Raw genomic sequence first — 21,572 nt, 5'->3', positions numbered from 1 at the left:
GTCCCTGATCCACACTCTTAGATTTGACCTTTTGGGTCTTCTACCTCTGAACTGGCCGACTTCTACCTATGACCTTTTGGGCTTTCTACCACCAGATTTGTGAGCTTTGAACTTCGACCTATGACTTTGCCCTCTGGACTTCGCTGACCTCTAAGCCTTGAACAGAGGACTCATCAATAGCTGGCTTGACCTTCTGGTCTTGACTGACCCAAACTCCAGGATCGATTGCAGAGTGACACTCACAACACGCTGGAGGAACTCAGCAGGTTGGGCAGCAATCGTGGAAAAGATCAGTCAACGTTTCGAGCCGAAACCCTTCGTAAGGACTGAAGAGGGAAGGGGCAGAGACCCTATACAGAAGGTGGGGGGAGGTGATAGGCAGGAAGGGTGAAGAAGGGATAGGGGAAAATACCTCCCTGCTTCCCCTCCCCCACCCCTTCGTCTTTCCCCTTACTGGTTTTTCACCTGGAACCTACCAGCCTTCTCCTTCCCACCCTCCCCCCACCTTCTTTATAGGCCCTCTGCCCCTTCCCTTTTCAGTCCTGATAAAGGGTTCCGGCCTGAAATGTTGACTGATCGTTTCCATGGATGCTGCCGGACCTGCTGAGTTCCTCCAGCGTGTTGTGAGTGTTGCTTTGACCCCAGCATCTGTAGAGTATTTTGTGTTTTTGATTGCAGAGTGGTTTGGGCCTTGATTTCTGGACTCAAGTGAACCTCTGATCCTGAAGGCCTGGGTGGGGGAGGGGGCGTCATGGGCCCTTGTGACTCATGCACGTGTGGACCTCCCATATAGGATTTGCCTGGGAATCACTGGTCTCATCTAGACTAGAAACAACATCCAGGAACAGTGACATTCTGCTGCAAACCTTTCAAACTAGACTTCGAACACAGGCCACAGGTAGGGTTGCCAGCTTTCTCACTCTCAAATAAGGGACAAAAGTAGCTGTCAAATACGGGACACTTGTGTTTACCCCGAGAAAGACTCCCATGACCATGAAGCCTTGTGTGGGCATCTGTGTGCGCATGCGTGACGTGCACATGCATGTACATGCCAAATTTTTTTTCTACAAATTGGTTTTGGCGATTCTGTTTAGTGAAACTACACTGTACATACATTATTTCTACTTTATATAGGCTGTGTATTTATCATATTATTTTAGGTTTTATATATTATTTGATATGATTTGGTAGGTTATTTTTTGGGTCTGGGAACGCTCAAAAATTTTTCCCATATGAATTAATGGTAACTTCTTCTTTGCTTTACACCATTTCAGCATGTGAAAAGCTTCATAGGAACGCTCTACCTTAGCGAGGGAAAAACGGGACAAGGGCGGTCCTGTGTGGGACAAACCAATTTAGCCCAATATACGGGATGTCCCGGCTAATACGGGACAGTTGGCAACCCTAGCCACAGGGCTTGTCGTTCTCCCTTATCCTTATCCTTAAGCCCTAACCTGTTCCCTAGTATCCCTACACACCTAAAGAAAATAACTAAGAGTGAGCCATTACATCGATGAATGTTGCAACTCGGCATCATCTTGATCTGAAAACCAGCTCTAGCCCCTAACTCTTTATTTACTGCCCCTGACCTTGAGCTCTCTTTGTCCCTGAACCCTAACCTGTCTCCTAACTCTCCTCGCTGTCCTCCATACCAAAAAACCTGAAAAAAAGCTACGTCTGATACATGATATCAATGGATATTCTAGCTCGGCACCTTCTTGATTGGCAAAGAGTTTATATAAATACATGTTCTTCAATAAAGAACAGTGTACTAATTTACTGAGCTTCGTATTTCCCAATGAAGGCTGCCTTGTAATATTTAACACGTGTAGTACTTTAAATGCCTGAAACCAGAATATGTAATGGGTGTGTCTAGTTTTGGGATGCCATCTAGTCAGCTTGCTCATGTAAGGATACATCAGGTCAGTGAAGTTGGTCAGTTTTGAAACCTTTACTCAAAACACTTTTCTCATAGTTTATTGAGGCAAGATATGGACTTCAAATTGCTAGAGTTTCTTTTAATTATGGTGTATCATTATTTTAATTGAACATGGCACTAAAAAGATCACTCTTTACTTAAAAATCCTTGGAGTCTATTGCTGGGCTGCTACTGGAAACTTGGTATCTAATTAAATGTCCTACTCTCCAGATTAAGGTAATACATCCCTGAATTTATGTCATTACTTTAATGTCTTTGCGATATTACTTTTAGAACGTCCCATAAGGTGCTCATTTCAATTTTCCCGGTTGGTTTTGTAATTTGTATAACACTAAATCCACTAATTAGACTGTGAGATTAAATTGCTAATTAAAAGTTGGTTCTCTTTTTATGAAAAAAATCTTCAACAAATCTCTTGTTCTTTGACTGCAGTGTGCACTTAATTTTGTGTCATTTCTCATTTGCTTCAATTTTACTCTTTCATAACAATAACTTGCATCATGTGTAAATTGTTCATTATTGGTCATGTACCCAGGTACAGTGAAAAACTTTGTTTTGCATGCCATCCATACAGATCATTGTGTTACAACAGGGCATTGAGGTAGTACAAGGGAAAGCAACAATGTGGGATATAATGTTACAGAAAAAGTGCAGTGCCACTAGACAGTAAGTTGCAAAGCTAAGAGTCCAATTACTAGGGGACCATTCAATTGTCGACAGAATCTGTCCTGGAGACTGGTGGTATGTGCTTTTGGGCTTTTGTGTCTTCTGCCTGACAGGAGGGTGCAGAAGAGGAAAAAGTGAATGCCCAGGGTGGATTGCAGCTTGGATTTTGTTGGTTTCTTTACAGGAAGTATAGGCTGAGTTCATGGAGGTGAGGTTAGTTTCTGTGGTGAGCTGAGTCATCTTCACAATTCTGTTTTCTTGTCATGGACAACATAGTTGATATACCAAGCAAGGATATATCTGGATAGGATGCTCTCTGTGGTGTGTTGATTAAAAATTAGTAAGGGTCAGCAGAGGCATGCCAAATTTCTTTAGCCTCCTTTAGGCATTGGTGAGCTTTCTTGACCATACAGGCAAACTAAATGAACCCATAGAATTACAAGTGAGCTACATATTGGCCTGTGTCCATTTCTTTTCCTTCCTTTCCCTAGTAAACTGCATCTTTACAGATAAGAAAAGAAGGAACTAACAATCACTCGTACTGCTCCCCATTATATTCAGTTTTTAAAATCATTTCTTCCAACTAAATTACCCCTCTAGATTAAAAAAAAGAGATAAGTGCGGAATAGGCCCCACTGGTCTTTCAAGCTGAGCTTCCGGCAACCCACTGATTTTAACCCCAGCCTAATCACAAGACAATGTATAATGACCGATTAACCTTCTAACCAGTACCTCTTTGGACTGTGGGAGGAAACTGGAGCACCCAGCGGAAACCCATGTGTTCATGGGGAGGACGTACAAACTTCTTTCAGAGGGTGCCGGGATTAAACTCCGGCCTCCACTCTGAGCTGTAATAGCGTCTTGCTAACTCCTCTGCTATGTAAATGAAAATCTGAAGGGTAACTAAACGACGATTCCCTGTTTCTTCGCAATAGGTTGCAAATCTTTGGTATTCTCTATTTTGGAGAAATGTGGAGGTCAAGATATTTAATATCATGGTTATAAGGCTAAAATATAACCTTGGGTCAAAGAGGAGTTGATTGTTATGGAAATTGGGCATGAAAGTGGTACCAGTTTATGATCAATCCTGATTTTATTGAATGACTAGGTGGGTTTAGCCAGAGGGTGGTGAATCAGTGGAATTCATTGCCACAGACAGCTCTGGAGGCGAAGTCATTGGGTATGTTTAAAGTGGAGGTTCATAGGTAGGAAGGAGAATGGGGCTGAGAGGGGTAATAAGTCAGTCATGATGGAATGGCGGAGCAAAATCGATGGGCCAAATGGCCTAATTCTGCTCCTATGTCTAATGGTGTTGTGTATGGTTCACTCCAATTCTTGTGTAAATATAAGTATGTTGATTAGAAAAAGCAATCTGTGAAGTACAAGAGTCAATGCAAATGATGATTAAACATCTACATTCAGCAAGGTTTGCAAATAAAAGGCTGGGAAAACAGTTCTTTGCATTCTTTAATTGCAATTTTGCTTTCTCCCAAAGGTGGAATCACTAACAATTGAAATAAGGTTTCCACTGTAATAGCAATAACTTACAAAATCAACTGGAAAGTTTTTTAAATCATCTACTCACAACAATTTTTGATTTGTTTAAAACGTACTCAAATAGAATACAGAACAGTACATTACTGTATTGGCACTTTGGCAAATAATGGTTAACCGACCTTTTAACTTATTCCATGACCAACCTAACATTTCCCTCTCACATACTCCATTTTTTTTCCTTTCATCCATGTGCTTATGTAAGAGTCTTTTAAATGTCCCTAATTTATCTGCCTCTACCTCCACCCCTGGCAATGCATGCCACATACTTACCACTTTCTGTGTGTGTGTGTGTGTGTGTGTGAGAATCAGGTTTATTGTCACTGGCATGTGACATGAAATCTGTCAACTTAGCAGCAGCAGTTCAATGCTATACATAATATAGCAAAGAAAAAAACAAATCAATTATGCATATTGAATAGATTTTTTAAAATGTGCACAAACAGAAACACTGTATATTTAAAAAAAAATTCGTGAGGTAGTGTCCAAGGATTCAATGTCCATTTAGGAATCAGATAGCAGAGGGGAAGAAACTGTTCCTGAATTGCCGAGTGTGTGCCTTCAGGCTTCTGTACCTCCTACCTGAGAAAAGGGCATCCCCTGGGTGCTGGAGGTCCTTAATAATTGACGCTGCCTTTCTGAGACACCGGTCCCTGAAGATGTCCTGGGTACTTTGTAGGCTAGTGCCCAAGATGGAGCTGACTACATTTGCAACCTTCTGCAGTTTCTTTCGGTCCTGTGCAGTAGCCCCTCCATACCAGACAGTGATGCAGCCTGTCAGAATGCTCTCCATGGTACAACTATAGAAGTTTTTGAGTGTATTTGTTGACATGCCAAATCACTTTAAACCCCTAATAAAGTATAGCCATTGTCTTGCTTTCTTTATAACTACATCGATATGTTGGGACCAGGTTAGATCCTCAGAGATCTTGATACTCAGGAACTTGAAGCTGCTCACTCTCTCCACTTCTGATCCCTCTATGAGGATTGGTATGTGCTCCTTCGTCTTACCCTTCTTGAAGTTCACAATCAGTTCTTTTGTCTTACTGATGTTGAGTGCCAGGTTGTTGCTGCAGCACCACTCCACTAGTTGGCACATCTCACTCCTGTACGCCCTCTCGTCACCACTTGAGATTCTACCAACAATGGTTGTATCGTCAGCAAATTTATAGATGGTATTTGAGCTACGCCTAGCCACACAGTCATGTGTATACAAAGAGTACAGCAGTGGGCTAAGCACACACCCCTGAGGTGTGCCAGTGTTGATTGTCAGCGAAGAGGATATGTTATCACCAATCCACACAGATTGTGGTCTTCTGGTTAGGAAGTCGAGGATCCAACTGCAGAGGGAGGTACAGAGGCCCAGGTTTTGCAACATCTCAATCAGGATTGTGGGAATGGTGGTATTAAATGCTGAGCTGTAGTCGATGAACAGCATCCTGACATGGGTGTTTGTGCTGTCCAGCCATATGGAGAGCCATTGAGATTGCATGTGCCGTTGACCTATTGTGGCGATAGGCAAATTGCAATGGGTCCAGGTCCTTGCTGACGCAGGAGTTCAGTCTAGTCATGACCAGTCTCTCAAGGCATTTCATAGAACATAGAATAATACAGCACAGTACAGGCCCTTCGGCCCACAATGTTGTGCCGACCCTCAAACCCTGCCTCCCATATAAGCCCCCACCTTAAATTCCTCCATATACCTGTCCAGTAGTCTCTTAAACTTCACCAGTGTATCTGCCTCCCCCACTGACTCAGGTAGTGCATTCCACGCACCAACCACTCTCTGAGTAAAAAACCTTCCTCTAGTATCCCCCTTGAACTTCCCACCCCTTACCTTAAAGCCATGTCCTCTTGTATTGAGCAGTGGTGCCCTGGGGAAGAGGTGCTGGCTATCCACTCTATCTATTCCTCTTATTATCTTGTACACCTCTATCATGTCTCCTCTCATCCTCCTTCTCTCCAAAGAGTAAAGCCCTAGCTCCCTTAATCTCTGATCATAATGCATACTTTCTAAAGCAGGCAGCATCCTGGTAAATCTCTTCTGTAACCCTTTCCAATGCTTCCACATCCTATAGTGAGGTGACCAGAACTGGACACAGTACTCCAAGTTTGGCCTAACCAGAGTTTTATAGAGCTACATCATTACATCGCGACTCTTAAACTCTATCCCTTGACTTATGAAAGCTAACACCCCATAAGCTTTCTTAACTACCCTATCCACCTGTGAGGCAACTTTCAGGGATCTGTGGACATGTACCCTGAGATCCCTCTGCTCCTCCACACTACCCAAGTATCCTGCCATTTACTTTGTACTCTGCCTTGGAGTTTGTCCTTCCAAAGTGTACCACCTCACACTTCTCCGGGTTGAACTCCATCTGCCACTTCTCAGCCCACTCTTGCATCCTATCAATGTCTCTCTGCAATCTTTGACAATCCTCTACACTATCTGCAACACCACCAACCTTTGTGTCGTCTGCAAACTTGCCAACCCACCCTTCTACCCCCACATCCAGGTCGTTAATAAAAATCACGAAAAGTAGAGGTCCCAGAACAGATCCTTGTGGGACACCACTAGTCACAATCCTTCAATCTGAATGTACTCCATCCACCACCACCTTCTGCCTTCTGCAAGCAAGCCAATTCTGAATCCACCTGGCCAAACTTCCCTCGATCCCATGCCTTCTAACTTTCTGAATAAGCCTACTATGTGGAACCTTGTCAAATGCCTTACTAAAATCCATATAGATCACATCCACTGCACTACCCTCATCTATATGCCTGGTCACCTCCTCAAAGAACTCTATCAGGCTTGTTAGACATGATCTGCCCTTCACAAAGCCATGCTGGCTGTCCCTGATCAGACCATGATTCTCTAAATGCCTATAGATCCTATCTCTAAGAATCTTTTCCAACAGCTTTTCCACCACAGACGTAAGGCTCACTGGTCTATAATTACCCAGACTATCCCTACTACCTTTTTTGAACAAGGGGACAACATTTGCCTCCCTCCAATCCTCTGGTACCATTCCCGTGGACAACGAGGACATAAAGATCCTAGCCAGAGGCTCAGCAATCTCTTCTCTTGCCTCGTGGAGCAGCCTGAGGAATATTCCGTCAGGCCCCGGGGACTTATCTGTCCTAATGTATTTTAACAACTCCAACACCTCCTCCCCCTTAATATCAACATGCTCCAGAACATCAACCTCACTCATATTGTCCTCACCATCATCAAGTTCCCTCTCATTGGTGAATACCGAAGAGAAGTATTCATTGAGGACCTCGCTCACTTCCACAGCCTCCAGGCACATCTTCCCACCTTTATCTCTAATCGGTCCTACCTTCACTCCTGTCATCCTTTTTTTCTTCACATAATTGAAGAATGCCTTGAGGTTTTCCTTTACCTTACTCGCCAAGGCCTTCTCATGCCCCCTTCTGCTCTTCTCAGCCCCTTCTTAAGCTCCTTTCTTGCTTCCCTATATTCCTCAATAGACCCATCTGATCCTTGCTTCCTAAACCTCATGTATGCTGCCTTCTTCCTCCTGACAAGATTTTCCACCTCACTTGTCACCCATGGTTCCTTCACCCACCATTCTTTATCTTCCTCACTGGGACAAATTTATCCCTAACATCCCGCAAGAGATCTCTAAACATCGACCACATGTCCATAGTACATTTCCCTGCAAAAACATCATCCCAATTCACACCCGCAAGTTCTAGCCTAATAGCCTCATAATTTGCCTTTCCCGAATTAAAAATTTTCCTGTCCTCTCTGATTCTATCCTTTTCCATGATAATGCTAAAGGCCAGGGAGCGGTGGGCTTTAGCATTATCATGTAGCTGTAATAGTATCCCTGACCAGTAATGCCACCCCTCCTCCCCTTTTTCCGCCCTCTCTATCCCTTTTAAAGCACTGAGATCCAGGAATATTGAGTATCCATTCCTGCCCTGGTGCCAGCCAAGTCTCTGTAATGGCCACTACATCATAATTCCATGTATGTATCCAAGCTCTCAGTTCATCACCTTTGTTCCTGATGCTTCTTGCATTGAGGTACACACATTTCAGCCCTTCTACCTTACTGTCTTTACTTCGATTATTCTGCTTCTCTTTCCTCAAAGCCTCTCTGTATGTTAGATCTGGCTTTACTCCATGCACTTCTTTCACTGCTCTATCGCTCAGGGTCCCATCCCCCTCGCAAATTAGTTTAAACCCTCCCAAACCATGCTAGCAAACCTACCTGCAAGGATATTGCTCCCCCTCGAGTTCGGGTGCAACCCATCCAATTTGTACAGGTCCCACCTTCCCCGGAAGAGATCCCAATGATCTGAAAGTCTAAAACCCTGCTCCCTGCACCAACTCCTCAGCCACGCATTCAACTGCCATCTCTTCCAATTCTTACCATCACAGTCACGTAGCACTGGCAGCAATCCTGAGAACGCCACCCTTAAGGTCCTGTTCTTCAGCCTTGTACCTAGTTCCTGAAACCCACTCTTCAGGACCTCATCCCTCTTCCTGCCTATGTCGTTGGTGCCAACATGTATCACGACTTCTGGTTGCTTTCCCTCTCGTACCAGGATGTTGTGCACCCGGTCAGAGACATCCTGGACCCTGGCACCCGGGAGGCAACAAACCATGCGGGTGTCCTTCTCACGTCCACAAAATCTCCTGTCTGCTCCCCTGACTATAGAGTCTCCAATGACGACAGCTCTCCTCTTCTCCGTCCCACCCGTCAGACTCAGTGCCAGAGGCCCTGCCACCGTGGCTCACACCTTGTCGGTCGACCCCGCCAACAGTATCCAGGATGGTAAACTTATTATTCAGGGGAATGGCTACAGGGGTGCTCTGTGCTACCCGTCTGCTTACCTTCGCCTTCCCCCCTCTGACTGTCACCCAACGACCTGCTCCCGACAGCCTAGGTGTGACTACCTCCCTGTAGCTCTCATCTATGACTGCCTCATTCTCCCTTATGAGTCGAAGGTCATCCAGCTGCTGCTCCAGATTCCTTACACGGTCTTCCAGATCACACAGCCGTGTGCGCTTCTGGCAGATGTGACTCTGCGGGAGAGGGGAATTTCCCCAAGACTGCCACGTCTCACATGAGAGGCACATTACTGTCTTAGGAGACATTGTAAAAACTAACTGCGAGCTAGCTTGTCCTCCGCCTTTTCTCGTCGAAGCCTCTCGAGTCAAAGCCTCAAAGCTCCACTCCTTTACTGGCCCACTCACGCACTGGCCGCTTTCCATGTATGTATTTCATCACTGTTGATATGAGTGCTACCGGGTGATAGTCATTAAGGCATCCCACATTATTCCTCTTAGGCATTGGTATAATTGTTGCCTTTTTGAAGCAAGTGGGAACTTCCACCCGTAGCAGTGAGAGGTTGAAAATGTCCTTGAATACTCCCGCTAGTTGTTGGCACAGGTTTTCAGAGCCTTATCAGGGACTCCATCAGGATCTTCCTCCTTGCGAGGGTTCAGTCTCTTTAAAGTCAGCCTAACATCGGTCTCTGAGATGGAAATCACAGGGTCATCAGGCGCAGCAGGGATCTTCACAGCTGTAGTTGTGTTCTCCCTTTCAAAGCGTGCAAAGAAGGCGTTGAGTTCATCTGGTAGTGAAGAATCGCTGCCATTCATGCTATTGAGTTTTGCTTTGTAGGAAGTAATGTCTTGCAGACCCTGCCGGAGTTGCCGTGCATCCGATGTCGCCTCCGACCTCGTTCGAAATTGTCTCTTCGCCCTTGAAATAGCCCTCCGCAAATCATACCTGGTTTTCTGGTACAGACCTGGGTTGCCAGACTTGAATGCCACAGATCTAGCCTTCAGCGGCCTCCTGGTTTGAGAATGTACAGTAAGTCTTTGTGGGCACACACTCATCCACACAGGTTTTAATGAAGTTGTTAACAACTGCAGCATACTCATCCAGGTTCGAAGATGAATCCCTGAATACAGTGCAGTCCACCTGATTAAAAGCAGTTCTGTAGGTGCTCCTGTGCTTCCCTTGCCCATACCTTCTTGGTCCTCACTGCTGGTGCTGCAGTCTTCAGTCTCTGACTATACTCAGGGAGTAGAAATACAGCTAGGTGATCAGACTTCCTGAAGTGAGGGTGTGGAATAGCATGGTCAGCGCATTCTTGATGGTGGTGTAGCAATGGTCCAGTGTGTAGTTTCCTCTGGTATTGCAAGTGATATGTTGATGGTAGTTGCTTAGTGATTTTTTTTCAGACTGGCTTGTTGAAATCTCCCAAAACGATGGTGAAGGCGTTAGGGTGCGCTGTTTCGTGCATGTTGATCCCGTTACTCAGATCATCTAAAGACTGCTTGACATTGTCCTGAGGTGGAATGTAAACTGCTACCAAAATGACCCCAGAGAACTCCCGTGGTAGGTAAAAAGGACGGCACTTTACTGCTAGATATTCCAGGTCTGGTGAGCAGAATTGGGACAGCACTGATATATTTGTGCACCAAGAAGAGCTGATTATGAGGCAAACTCCTCCACTTCTGCTTTTGAGAGACTCTATAGATCTATCCTGACGGTGTATAGTAAACCCGTTGATCTGAATAGCTGCATCCGGTACGGAAGGGGTTAACCAGGATTTCGTGAAACAAAGGACACATGAGGTCCTAATGTCCCTCTGATTTAGCACTCTAGCGCTGAGATCATCGATTTTCTTCATGTTTTCCTGCAAGATAGTTGGTATAGGGAGTTTAAAACCCTATTTTCTTAAGTGTGTGTGTGTGTTCACACTCACTCTGACATACACCCTATATTTTATTTATTAGAGATGCGGCACCGTAGCAGGCCCTTCTGGTCCAACAAGCCTGTGCTGCCCAACTACACTGATGTGTCTAAATAACTCGCTGATCCAAATGTCTTTTGGATGTGGGAGGGAACTGGAGCACCCGAAAGAAAACACGCAGTCACGGGGAGAATGTACAAAAGTCCTTCTAGGCAATGGTGGCAATTGAACTCAAATCGCTGGTGTTATAAAGTATTATATTATTTGCTACTTTCCTTCAATCACGTTAAAATTATGTCCGCTCATGTTAGCCATTTCCGCTTTGGAAAAAAATCTCCTTGGCTGTCAGTCAATGCATGCTTTGCATCTTGTACGGCTTTGTCAAGTCAGTTCACTTGAATCTTAAAGGTTTTAGAGGTTTGAAAGGTACATTTAATGTCAGAGAAATGTGTATAATATACATCCTGAAATGCTTTTTCTTTGGACCCATCCACAAAAACTGAAGAGTTCTCCCAAAGAATGAATGACAATTAAATGTTAGAACCCCCCACCCCAGCTTTCCCCTCCCACGCATAAACTGCAGCAAAGCAACGATTCCCCCCTCCCCCCCACCAGCAAAAAAAAAAGCATCGGCACCCACCACCAAGCACTCAAGCGTGCAGTAAAGGAACAGTAAAGACACTACCTCAAAGACCACTCATTCACCTGGTATTCGACATACCACAGGCTCTCTCTCTCTCTCCCCCTAATAAGGGAGAAAGAGGTGGCTCCATTTCATAGCAAGAAGGGAGACATAACAAACATCTCACTGATTCATGATGTTAAAAGTCCGTTGCGTCGCTTTTTCCATCTCTGTGCCCAAAGATCTCAGGTCTCTGGCCAGAGGTCTTCCGTCTCCCATGACACACCGATATCCTGCTGGGACACTGACCTTCGGTCTGCTCATCTCCAGAGCCAGGAGATCCCAGAACTCCGAAGGCAGGCTAATCTCCTAGGCTGCGTTCTTGGCGTATTGAATATTGGCCAGTCGTGAAACCCTGAGAGTGGGTCCCAGTACCGCAAAGAACCAAAGTCAGCCTGTAACAACAAGTCAGGGTTTTTAAAAGGACCCTGAAAGGGAAAAATAGAGATATTAAAGATAGAAATGGAGCTGTTTCCAAAGATGCAAGCAAAGGAGTTGTCATTAGGGTCATTGTCTCCTTCTAAGCTCCACCCCATCTTGTCATTAACCATTAATGTCCTTGAGCAGTTTTGAAATTTTCAATGTCTTTCCTCCTGTCTGTGCAACCTCAAGTTTTTGCTAGGTGAGAGATGCGGGAAAAGGGTTGTAGACACTTGAAAGGCTGTCTTGAATTCTTGTCTCCATTCTACAGTATGCTCATTCATCTGAATCAGCATACACAAAATGCTGGAGGAACTCAGCGGGCCAGATAGCTTTGGTGGAGGGGAATGAACAGTTAACATTTCAAGCAGAGACCCTTCATCCATCGATTGTTCATTTCCCTCCAAAGATGCTGCCTGGTCTGTTGAGCTCCCCCGGCATTTTGTGTGTGTTACTCAAGATCTGCAGAATCTCTTATCTTCACCTGAAGCAATTTGTGTTTAAACAGTACATCTTTTGAGAGGAGGGACTGGGACAAGAAATTAATTTATTGTTGTTGCGTGCCCTGAAATACTTTGTTTTTATGCCACTAATACAGATACTTCATCACATCAGTACATTATAAAGCAATAACAGAATGCAGAATAAAGCGAGACAGTTAAAGAGAAATTGCATTCAGGAAATAAGGTGCAAAGTCTTGGTGAGGTAGATTTTGAGGTCAAGAGCCCATTTTATTGACAAGGAGACCATTCCTAATTTAATGGTGGGATAGAAGATGTCTTTGAACCTGATGGTACATGCTTTCAGATTTTTGATCTGGCTGATGGGGGTAGGGGAGAGGAGAGAAAATGTCCCGATTGGATCCTTGATTATGTTGGCTGCTTTACTAAGACAGTGTGAAACAGCCTTGGTAAAGCATCAACATGACTGAACCAATGATTTTGGAATCTGGGGCGACATACAAACTGCTGGAGGAACTCAGTTGGTTAAGCAGCATCTGTTTGGGGAGGTGGGGTGGAGGATCGAAGGAATTGATGCTTTGGATTTTTTCATCGGAGCTTGTACTACTTTTATGTTCCTGCTATAGAAACCTTATACAGCAGGAATATTTTATATTCTGTGATACAGTTGCCTGAGGTAGTGGGGTGTAGAGAAATGAATTGCAAAATTCAGAGTTGTAATTTGAACAGTGTTGAATATTTTAGAGGTGAAATTTAGCACTTTTGAAATATGATAATTTTATCTTGTAAACATTGTTATTGGTTGCAACACAGAAAATGCTTGAGGAACTCAGCAGGTCAGGTAGTATTTATGAAAATGAACAAACAGTCGACGTTTTTGGGCTGAGGTCCTTCATTAGGACTGGAAAGAAGGGAAGATGCTTGAATGAAAGGGGTGGGGGGGAGGAAGGAGGACAAGCTAGAAGGTGATAGGTGAAGTCAGGTTGGGTGAGAAAGGTAAAGCGCTGGAGAAGAAGGAATCTGATTGGAGAGTAGACCACAGGGGAAAGGGAAGGAGGGGCATTAGGGGCAGGTGAGTAGAAGAGGTGAAGAGTTATTATTGTTATAATATTATTGCGTCCTAAAGACGCCAGCGCGTATTTTAAGCTTGTGTTTTAAAGAAAGAAATTCTGTGTTAAGAAAGATGTAAGCTTACGTAAAGTCTGTAACATTATGCCTGTCTGGAGAAAAATTATGAGTACAGGTTCTGAATGTACAATTTCTTAGTTAAACCGAAAAGCCAAAATCTTCTGCATTTCTTGACATTATCCATTTTTATTTCTTGTGTTACGGTCAAGTATGGACATTCGTGATGGTCAGCAGCCCCTCACAATCAACAAAATAAAAATGACCAGTTAATTTTAATTCAATCCTGTTGCTTGATGATTATGGTTAGTTGAATGTGAAGTAAAGCTATTTTTCGATTCTTCATAAGACATAGGGAACAGAATCTGGCCATTTAGCCCATCTAACCTGCTCCACCATTCCATCATGACTAATTTTTATTATCCCTCTCAACCCCATTCTCCTGCCTTCTCCCTGTATTCTTTGAAACCCTGACTAATCAAGAACCTATTAACCTCTGCTTTAATTATACCCAATGATTTGACCTCCACAGCTGTTTGTGGCAGTAAATTCCACAGACTTGCCATTCTCTATTTAAAAAAAACATCTCTTCGTCTCTGTTCTAAAGAGATGTACTTCTATTCTGAAGCTGTTCCCTCTGGCCCTCAACTCCCCACTATAGGAAACATCGTCTCCACATCTAAGTCTTTCATCCACAGTTACAATGAGTTTTTTTAAAACTATTTTTGTTACTTGCTGAACAGAATTTTGCCTCGATCTCATTGAAAGAGCCATTAGCACCACTGACAATGAGCATTCCACACTGGGTGTGCCAGAGAAATTTCAGTGCTGGAATCACTGCAGTAAGGTTTGTACCTACAGCCCTTTAACTGAGTACTCAGAACTGAGCTGTGCTGAGAATAGTTGTGATGTGAGATTTGTTTACTTAAGGGAGGAAATCTAGCTTGTATTTAATGTTTAAGTATTATGTTCATATAATGAATATTAGTGACTTGATCCTGATTTAATATTTGGGTCTGAGGAAAAATTGGACTTAAAATCAGTGTTGCATGCATTTAAAAAAAATGTTCGCAGGCCTTCTTGTTTCATGCCAAAAAGGTTTTATGCCCTCCACAGTAATGAGTCTCGTTGTCAGTTAGATAGAACACATCATTGCAAATGTCTGTTAAAACCAGGTCAGTCAATGACATTTTAAAAGTGGACCAGTTGCTCTCTAGGAGGGGGACTGGAGCATAGTTCTGATATTTATCTACTAATATAAAGCTTCCCTGATGAAAGTTCACTCTGAGATGTGTATATCCAGGGACTGATTAACTGTGGAAATCCAGGACATTCCCTCTTCTCATTACTATCCTCAGAAAAGAGGAACAGGACCCTGAGGAACCACTTCTTCTCCTCCACTCTCAGATTTCTGGACTTCGAACACTACCTCACTATTTTGCTCTCTCCTTCGGCACTATTTATTTTTGTATGTTTCTTATTGTAGCTTACAACAAGTTTCACAAAATACTGTATATGATAATAAACCTGATTCTGATGACTTTAATTGCAAATCCTTTGGCTCAACATTAGGGGAAAAAAGAACCCAGTTTATGAAGTTCATTGGGAATGGCTGACTTACTTTTCACTTTTATTTGCTTCTTGAATTGCTGAGGTTTGTCAGACTCATTAAATGCTAGACATGGAATTTTGAAAGGAATTGAAAAGATTGGGATTGCAGCAGACTTTTAGTGTCACCAGTATTGCCTCTGCAGACCAAAGGCTAGCTAGTGAATCAGTATCCAGTAAAACCATAAAACCTGGAGCAAAACGAGGTCACTTGGCTCATCAAGTCTGCTTTGCCACTCCATCATGGCTGATTTATTTTGCCTCTCAACCCCATTCACCTAACTTCTCCCCCAGAACCTACAACTCAAGAACCTATCAACCTCTGCTTTAAATATATCCAATGACAGGCTGCATCACTGTCTGGTATGGGGGGGGGGGCGCTACTGCACAGGACTGAAAGAACTGCGGAGGGTTGTAAATTTAGTCGGCTCCATCTTGTATAAAGCCTACAAAGTACTCAGGATGTCCTCAAGGAGTGGTGTCTCAGAAAGGCAGTGTCCATTATTAAGGACCTCCAGCACCCAGGGCATGCCCTTTTCTCATCAGGTAGGATGTACAGAGGCCTGAAGGCACACACAATGATTCAGGAACAGCTTCTTCCCCTCTGCCATCCGATTCCTAAATGGACATTGAACCCATGAACACTACCTCACTTTTTAAATATGTATTATTTCTGTTTTTGTACGATTTTTAATTTATTCAGTATATGTATGCTGTAATTGAGGTATATCCTTCTATTCTGAGGCTGTGCCCTTTGGACCAAGACTCTTGCACTATTTGAAATATCCACTCTATCTCGGCCTTTAACTCTAAAGTTAATGTTGCAACTCTATAAAACTCTGGTTAGATCATACTTGGAGTCATGTGTTCAGGTTTGGTTGCATCATTACCGGAAAGATGTGGAAACATTTAAAGAGGGTGCAGAGGAGATTTAGCAGGATGCTGCCTGGATGAGAGAACATGACTTATCAGGAAAGTTTGAGGGAGCCAGGGCTTTTCTCTTTGGAGTGAAGGAATATGTGAGGCAACTTGCTAGAGGCATTTAACATAGGAAGCATAGACAGAGTGGATAGCCAGCACCTTTTCTCCAGAACAACACACACAAAATGCTGGAAAAACTCAGCAAGTCAGGTAGCATCAATGGAAATGAATAAACAGTCAACGTTCCGGGCTGAGACTCTTCAAGACTGGAAAGGAAGAGGGAAGATGCCAGAGTAAGAAGGTGTGAGCAGAACCAGAAGTACAAGCCAGAAGGTGATAGGTGAAGCCTGGTAGATGGGGGAGGGGGAAAGAAGTAAGAAGCTGGGAGGTGATAGGTGGAAAAGACAAAGGGCTGGAGAAGAAGGAATCTGAGAGGAAAGTGGACCATGGGAGGAAAGAAGGGAGGAAAGAAAGGAGGAAGGGCACCAGGGGATGGTGATAGGCAGGTGAAGAGAAGAGGTAAGAAGCCAGAATAGGGGATTGAAGAGGGAAGGGGGAGGGTGAAAATAATTACCAGAAGTTGGATAAATCGATGTTCATGATGTAGGTTGGCGGCTACCTAGATGGAATATGAGGTGTTGCTCCTCCAATCTGAGAGTGGCCTCTATATGACAGAAAATGAGGCTATGGACTGACATTTCAGAAGGGGAATGGAGATGAGAATTAAAATGTTGGCTGCTGAGAGATCCTATTTTTTTGCTGGTTGGGGACCTCTTTTTCAAGCAGCAATGGTGAATACCAGAGAACATCATTTTAAGGTGAGTTATTGAAAATTTAGGGGGAATGTCAGAGGTAGATTTTTTTAAAATGCAGGCAATGTAAAATTGCTTTAGTGGCAGCCTGGAGTCTCCTAAAACAGTGGTCCCCAACCACCAGGCCGCAAAGCATGTGCTACCAGGCCGCGAGGAAACGATATGATTTGGTGATATGAGTCAGCTGCACCTTTCCTCATTCCCTGTCACGCCCACTGTTGAACTTGAACGCATGCGAGGTCATTACCCACACGTCATCCATGTCAGTGCGGGAAGAAGATCAGCTCCTCAAGCTTGCAAATGATGACGGGCTGAAAAATGTGTTTGACATAACATCTCTGCCGGCATTCTAGATCAAAGTCAAGGCTGAATATCCTGAGATAGCCACGAAAGCACTGAAAATGTTGCTTCCATTTCCAACATATCTCTGCGAAGTGAGGTTTTCTGCAATGAGTGCAACGAAAACTAAATTGTGGAATAGACTGGACATATGGAACCCCCTTCGAGTATCACTGTCTGCCATCACCTCTTGATGGGACCATCTTGTTGCAGGGAAACAAGTATTCAGTCCAGAGCTCCCACTGATTCAGCGATATTGGTGTGTTGCAATGATTTTATATGTTCATACGGGGAGAATATGTGCTGTGTGTTTAATATCCAAACGTTACTTAAAATGTTATGATGCTATTGACATAATTGACTTATCACTATATTCATGCGCGGAAAATATGCACTGTGTGTTTAATATTAAATTCGTTAGATAAATCCTTTTAGAAACAAAATTGAGTGTATTAGCCACTTATAAGTGACTTATAGTTGACTTATCACCTATATTCTGGTTGTGATTAACACCCCCCCCCGGTCCGCAAGAATATTGTCAATATTAAACCTGTCCGCGGTGCAAAAAAGGTTGTGGACCCCTGTCCTGAAAAGAACAGTTATACTCTCAGTGGTACACCAGTGTGAAATGTTCATTGTCAGATTTCTATGCAGCCAGTTGGGATGTGGGGAGCCTCGAATGTATCAGTACTGAACTAGAAACCTAAAAGAACGAGTCTCCAATTTTCACATGACACTCCACAAAATTAAATTTAGCCATTTTGGCTCGGATGGTATCAAAGCTGTCTTGAGCCAGCGCATTACTGGTTCTGCCTGCCTTTGTGATCTGTGAACATCAGTATGGTACCAAGGGAGATGTCGCACTGCTGGCAATGCGGAAGGTTTATTTAAAATATTTTTCACAAGTTAATTAGTGGAGTCTTCTATCCGAGAAAATATTTGTTCATTATTTAGAATATTTCCTTACATTTGTCAGTTCATAATATCCCTGACTGGAAGATGCAAAATACTGGAGACTGGGAAACATTTTTGTAAATAACCTGCCCTTTTGTTTTGGCAGATACGGGAAAATTCTTACTGATGCTTATGTCTCTTGACCTCTGCATGCTCAAGGTACATTAATTAAAACTTGTGACAAAATAATTATTTTTGACTATCCTCATGAGTGACAATTTTTCCACGATTATGTGTTACATTTTCTAAATTGTTGCACGTTTGTTGATTAGGTCAGAGATTATCCACAGTGTGTAACTCTGCATGTTTCAACATGACCTGGGTTGTAGAAATCAATTTTTCCAATGGATATGTATGCGATGTATGTGCTGTACTTTACGGTACTCGATAAGCACACAGGTTCTTGGATTGTGCAGTTCCAACCACCTTTTGTGTGAATGCCGGCAGTGTGCGTGCCTGCTGCCTGGAAGAGCTCCATGCAGTCACCACCCTGCAAATGAGATGTGGCATCTCAGCTGTGCACCTTGGTAAAGTATTTTCAATCTGTAAATACTGTAAATGGGAAACTGATTAGCTGTTGATGGATTTTTGTTTTTTCAAGATTGTTCTAATCAGTCTTGGGTAGATGTAGCAGATTGCAATAGTGTGGCGTTGATTTCACTACTGAATATTGCATAGCGATGTGACTGCAGATGCTGCTTTTAGTGCTGTATCAATTTTCAAATCTTTTAAAATATAATTCATTAAAATATTTCTGAATTATTTTATGCCAATGGCTAAAAAACAATTGTAGTTTGGTTGAATGTTATTTAACTGTTCTTTTTTCCATGATGTATTTAGATCTTGGAAAATTGATGGTAGGGTGTGGGGTGATGAAATGGATATATAAATGTGGATTTGGTGTGGAGCCATGCTGTGCTGTGGTGTGGCTGGTGTTGCACTTGAAGTCAGGTGAATGTATGTCTGGTTTTCCTTTACCTTTTTGCAAAGGGCACCATGGAAGTGTAGCTAGTTAGCACAATGCTTCAACAGCTCGGGGCGTTGGAGTTCAGAGTTGGATTCTGGCGTTCTCTGTAAACAAGTTTGTACGTTCCTTCCCGTGTGTGCGTGGGTTTGCTCCGGATGCTCTGGTTTCCTCCCACATTCCAAAGACATACCGGTTAGTAGGTTAATTGGTCATTGTAAATTGTTCAGTAATTGGGCTGGGGTTAAGTGGTGGGTTGCTGGGTGGTGTAGCTCGTTGGGCCGTAAGGGCCCATTCAGCGCGGCGGATCAAAATAAATAATAAATAAATCTGGGGGGAAGTCAGTCAGGTTGAGATTATAGAATGCACTTTCAGTATAGTTGATGGATGTAGAAGAATATTGCCTATGGTCTTGGTGTCAATATCACTCTTGATCTGAGTGATAGGGTCTCAAAGAAAGGAAGAATAGAATACATTTGAGTTTTAAATAGCTGCAATTTAAAAATTTGATTTGGTGTGTTGAGGCACCCTAAACCACCTCTTCCTTCCTTCTGCCATCAATACATGCACTCCAGCACCTCTACCTCCGCAACACTTCTTTCTCTTATCTTTTACTGAATGAAAACCATTGCAACTCTGTGTCTGTTCCAAATTGAATCATATTCTAGTGAGAGCAAGGAGATAAGAAATGTATGTGATCTGTGGAAGGAGTCAGGTTGATGGATTATCTGGTCTATTTTTATATTTTACCTGCAATTGTGCAACCACAGCCATGTCGATGGCTTTCTCAATTAATTATTGAGCTGAACCAGTTTTGTATCCTCTGAGAATAGGTTGAGGTATGCCACACGTGCATTTCTTTCCCCCTTGGATTTTGACCCTGTTCCCTTTTTTTTTTGAAAGTTACGAGTGAATCTGCTTCCATCGCACATTTCTTGTTGCATTGCATTTTTAAACATCATGGCACTTAATTCATATTAATGTGCTTCTACAAAATTACTTCACACATCTATGCTCATCCCCCACGTATCTAATCATTTTGTCAGTCTGATGATCACTTAAGTCTTGAGTATTTCTCTTGCTCTGGACATCATATCTGACCTTATTGTCATTTGTAGCTTTTGTTATGGTGCCCTAGTGTAGCTTCAGATTTAATTATCATATCGAAACATGTAGTGAAATGCCTCATTTGCGTTAACAACAGCACACCCAAGAGAACAACTGCACACCCAAGAGTGTGTTGGGGGCAGCCTGCAAATGTCGTCACACACTCCAGCACCAACATAACATGTCCACAATGCTTGACAGCACAACTTAGAACAAGGACTCCCAAGTTTGTGCAGCCTTTCATTGATTCTGCTATGGTTATTTTTCCTTAGATTTATTGAGTATGCCCACAAGAAAATGAATCTCAGGGTTGTATATGGTGATATTTATGTACTTCCATAATAAATTTACTTTGAACTTTGGACAACAAAGCAACAGAACCAATGATAGTGATACAAGTCCCATTCCTCCCTCGTACACACATAAACAGCATTCTAACTCCAGGGCAGGCCGTCTTCGTGAATTCACAGATATTGGACCCTGACTATTAATATCTATTAGAGAGCAATAGTCCCAACACTAACCTTTGGGGCTTCTATTTTCCTCGAGTCAGTAAAAGAATCTCTCAACTTTTCCATTTTTTTTCTTTTCTCATCTATGCTGCTACTACCCCTCATAATCTCGTAGATTTCAATGTTGTTGATGTCTATTTGGAATTCCTTTATCAAACACCTTTGCATGCATATGCAGAGTATCAACTGTATCCTATTCACTGTTACTTCATCAAAATGCTGAGCTATTTGGGAAACCGTGATTTCCCTTAACAAATCAGTGTTGATATCTTGAATGGGGGTGGGGTGGGGAATGTGCTACCAGAGGAAGGGTTGCATGGGGGAGAATGGTATCTCAATGAAGCCTGTCAAATATTGAGAGTGGATGTGAAGTGGATGTTTCAATAGTGGGAGAGTCCAGAACTACAAGGCACAACCTCAATACGAGGATGTCCCTTTAAAAGAGAGATGAGAAATTTCTTTAGTCAGAGGGTGGTGAATCTGTGGAATTCATTGCTGTGGATTGATGTAGAGGCCAAATCATTTGGTATATTTAAGGTGGAGGTTGATAGATTTCAGTGGGAGAGTTCAGGCTAAAAGGCACAACCTCAGTACGAGAGTGCCCCTTTAGAGGACAGATGAGTCAGGGCTCCAAAGGTTACAGGGAGAAGGCAGGAGAATGGTGTTGAGAGAGAAAGTAAAGCAGCCATTATCGAATGGCAGAGCAGTTTCGATGGGCTGAATAGTCTAATTCTGATCCTATGTCTTGTGTACTATACTAATCCACAGTT

The 21,572-nt window shown here is 43.1% G+C and overlaps 1 protein-coding gene across 13 annotated transcripts in view; it reads left to right on the top strand.

Moving 5' to 3' along the window:
* arhgap39 (Rho GTPase activating protein 39) overlaps nucleotides 1-21,572 on the top strand; it is a 722,701-nt gene that overhangs the window by 9,021 nt on the left and 692,108 nt on the right. For 3 of the 13 annotated variants that reach the window (XM_063044607.1, XM_063044609.1, XM_063044605.1), the window contains exon 2: nucleotides 18,326-18,378. The exons of 8 other annotated variants lie outside the window; for them this stretch is intronic. In XM_063044607.1, the coding sequence (XP_062900677.1) occupies nucleotides 18,346-18,378 (33 nt within the window). In that variant the 5' untranslated portion in view covers nucleotides 18,326-18,345. Of the gene's footprint in view, nucleotides 1-18,325; nucleotides 18,379-18,597; nucleotides 18,747-21,572 lie in introns of those variants that run through there. 2 more of the 13 variants (XM_063044616.1, XM_063044614.1) reach the window with 1 other exon arrangement.

The sequence above is a fragment of the Mobula hypostoma genome, chromosome 3 (assembly GCF_963921235.1).
Source record: "Mobula hypostoma chromosome 3, sMobHyp1.1, whole genome shotgun sequence".
Lineage (NCBI taxonomy): Eukaryota > Metazoa > Chordata > Chondrichthyes > Myliobatiformes > Myliobatidae > Mobula > Mobula hypostoma.
This window is presented reverse-complemented; position numbering and strand designations above follow the sequence as displayed.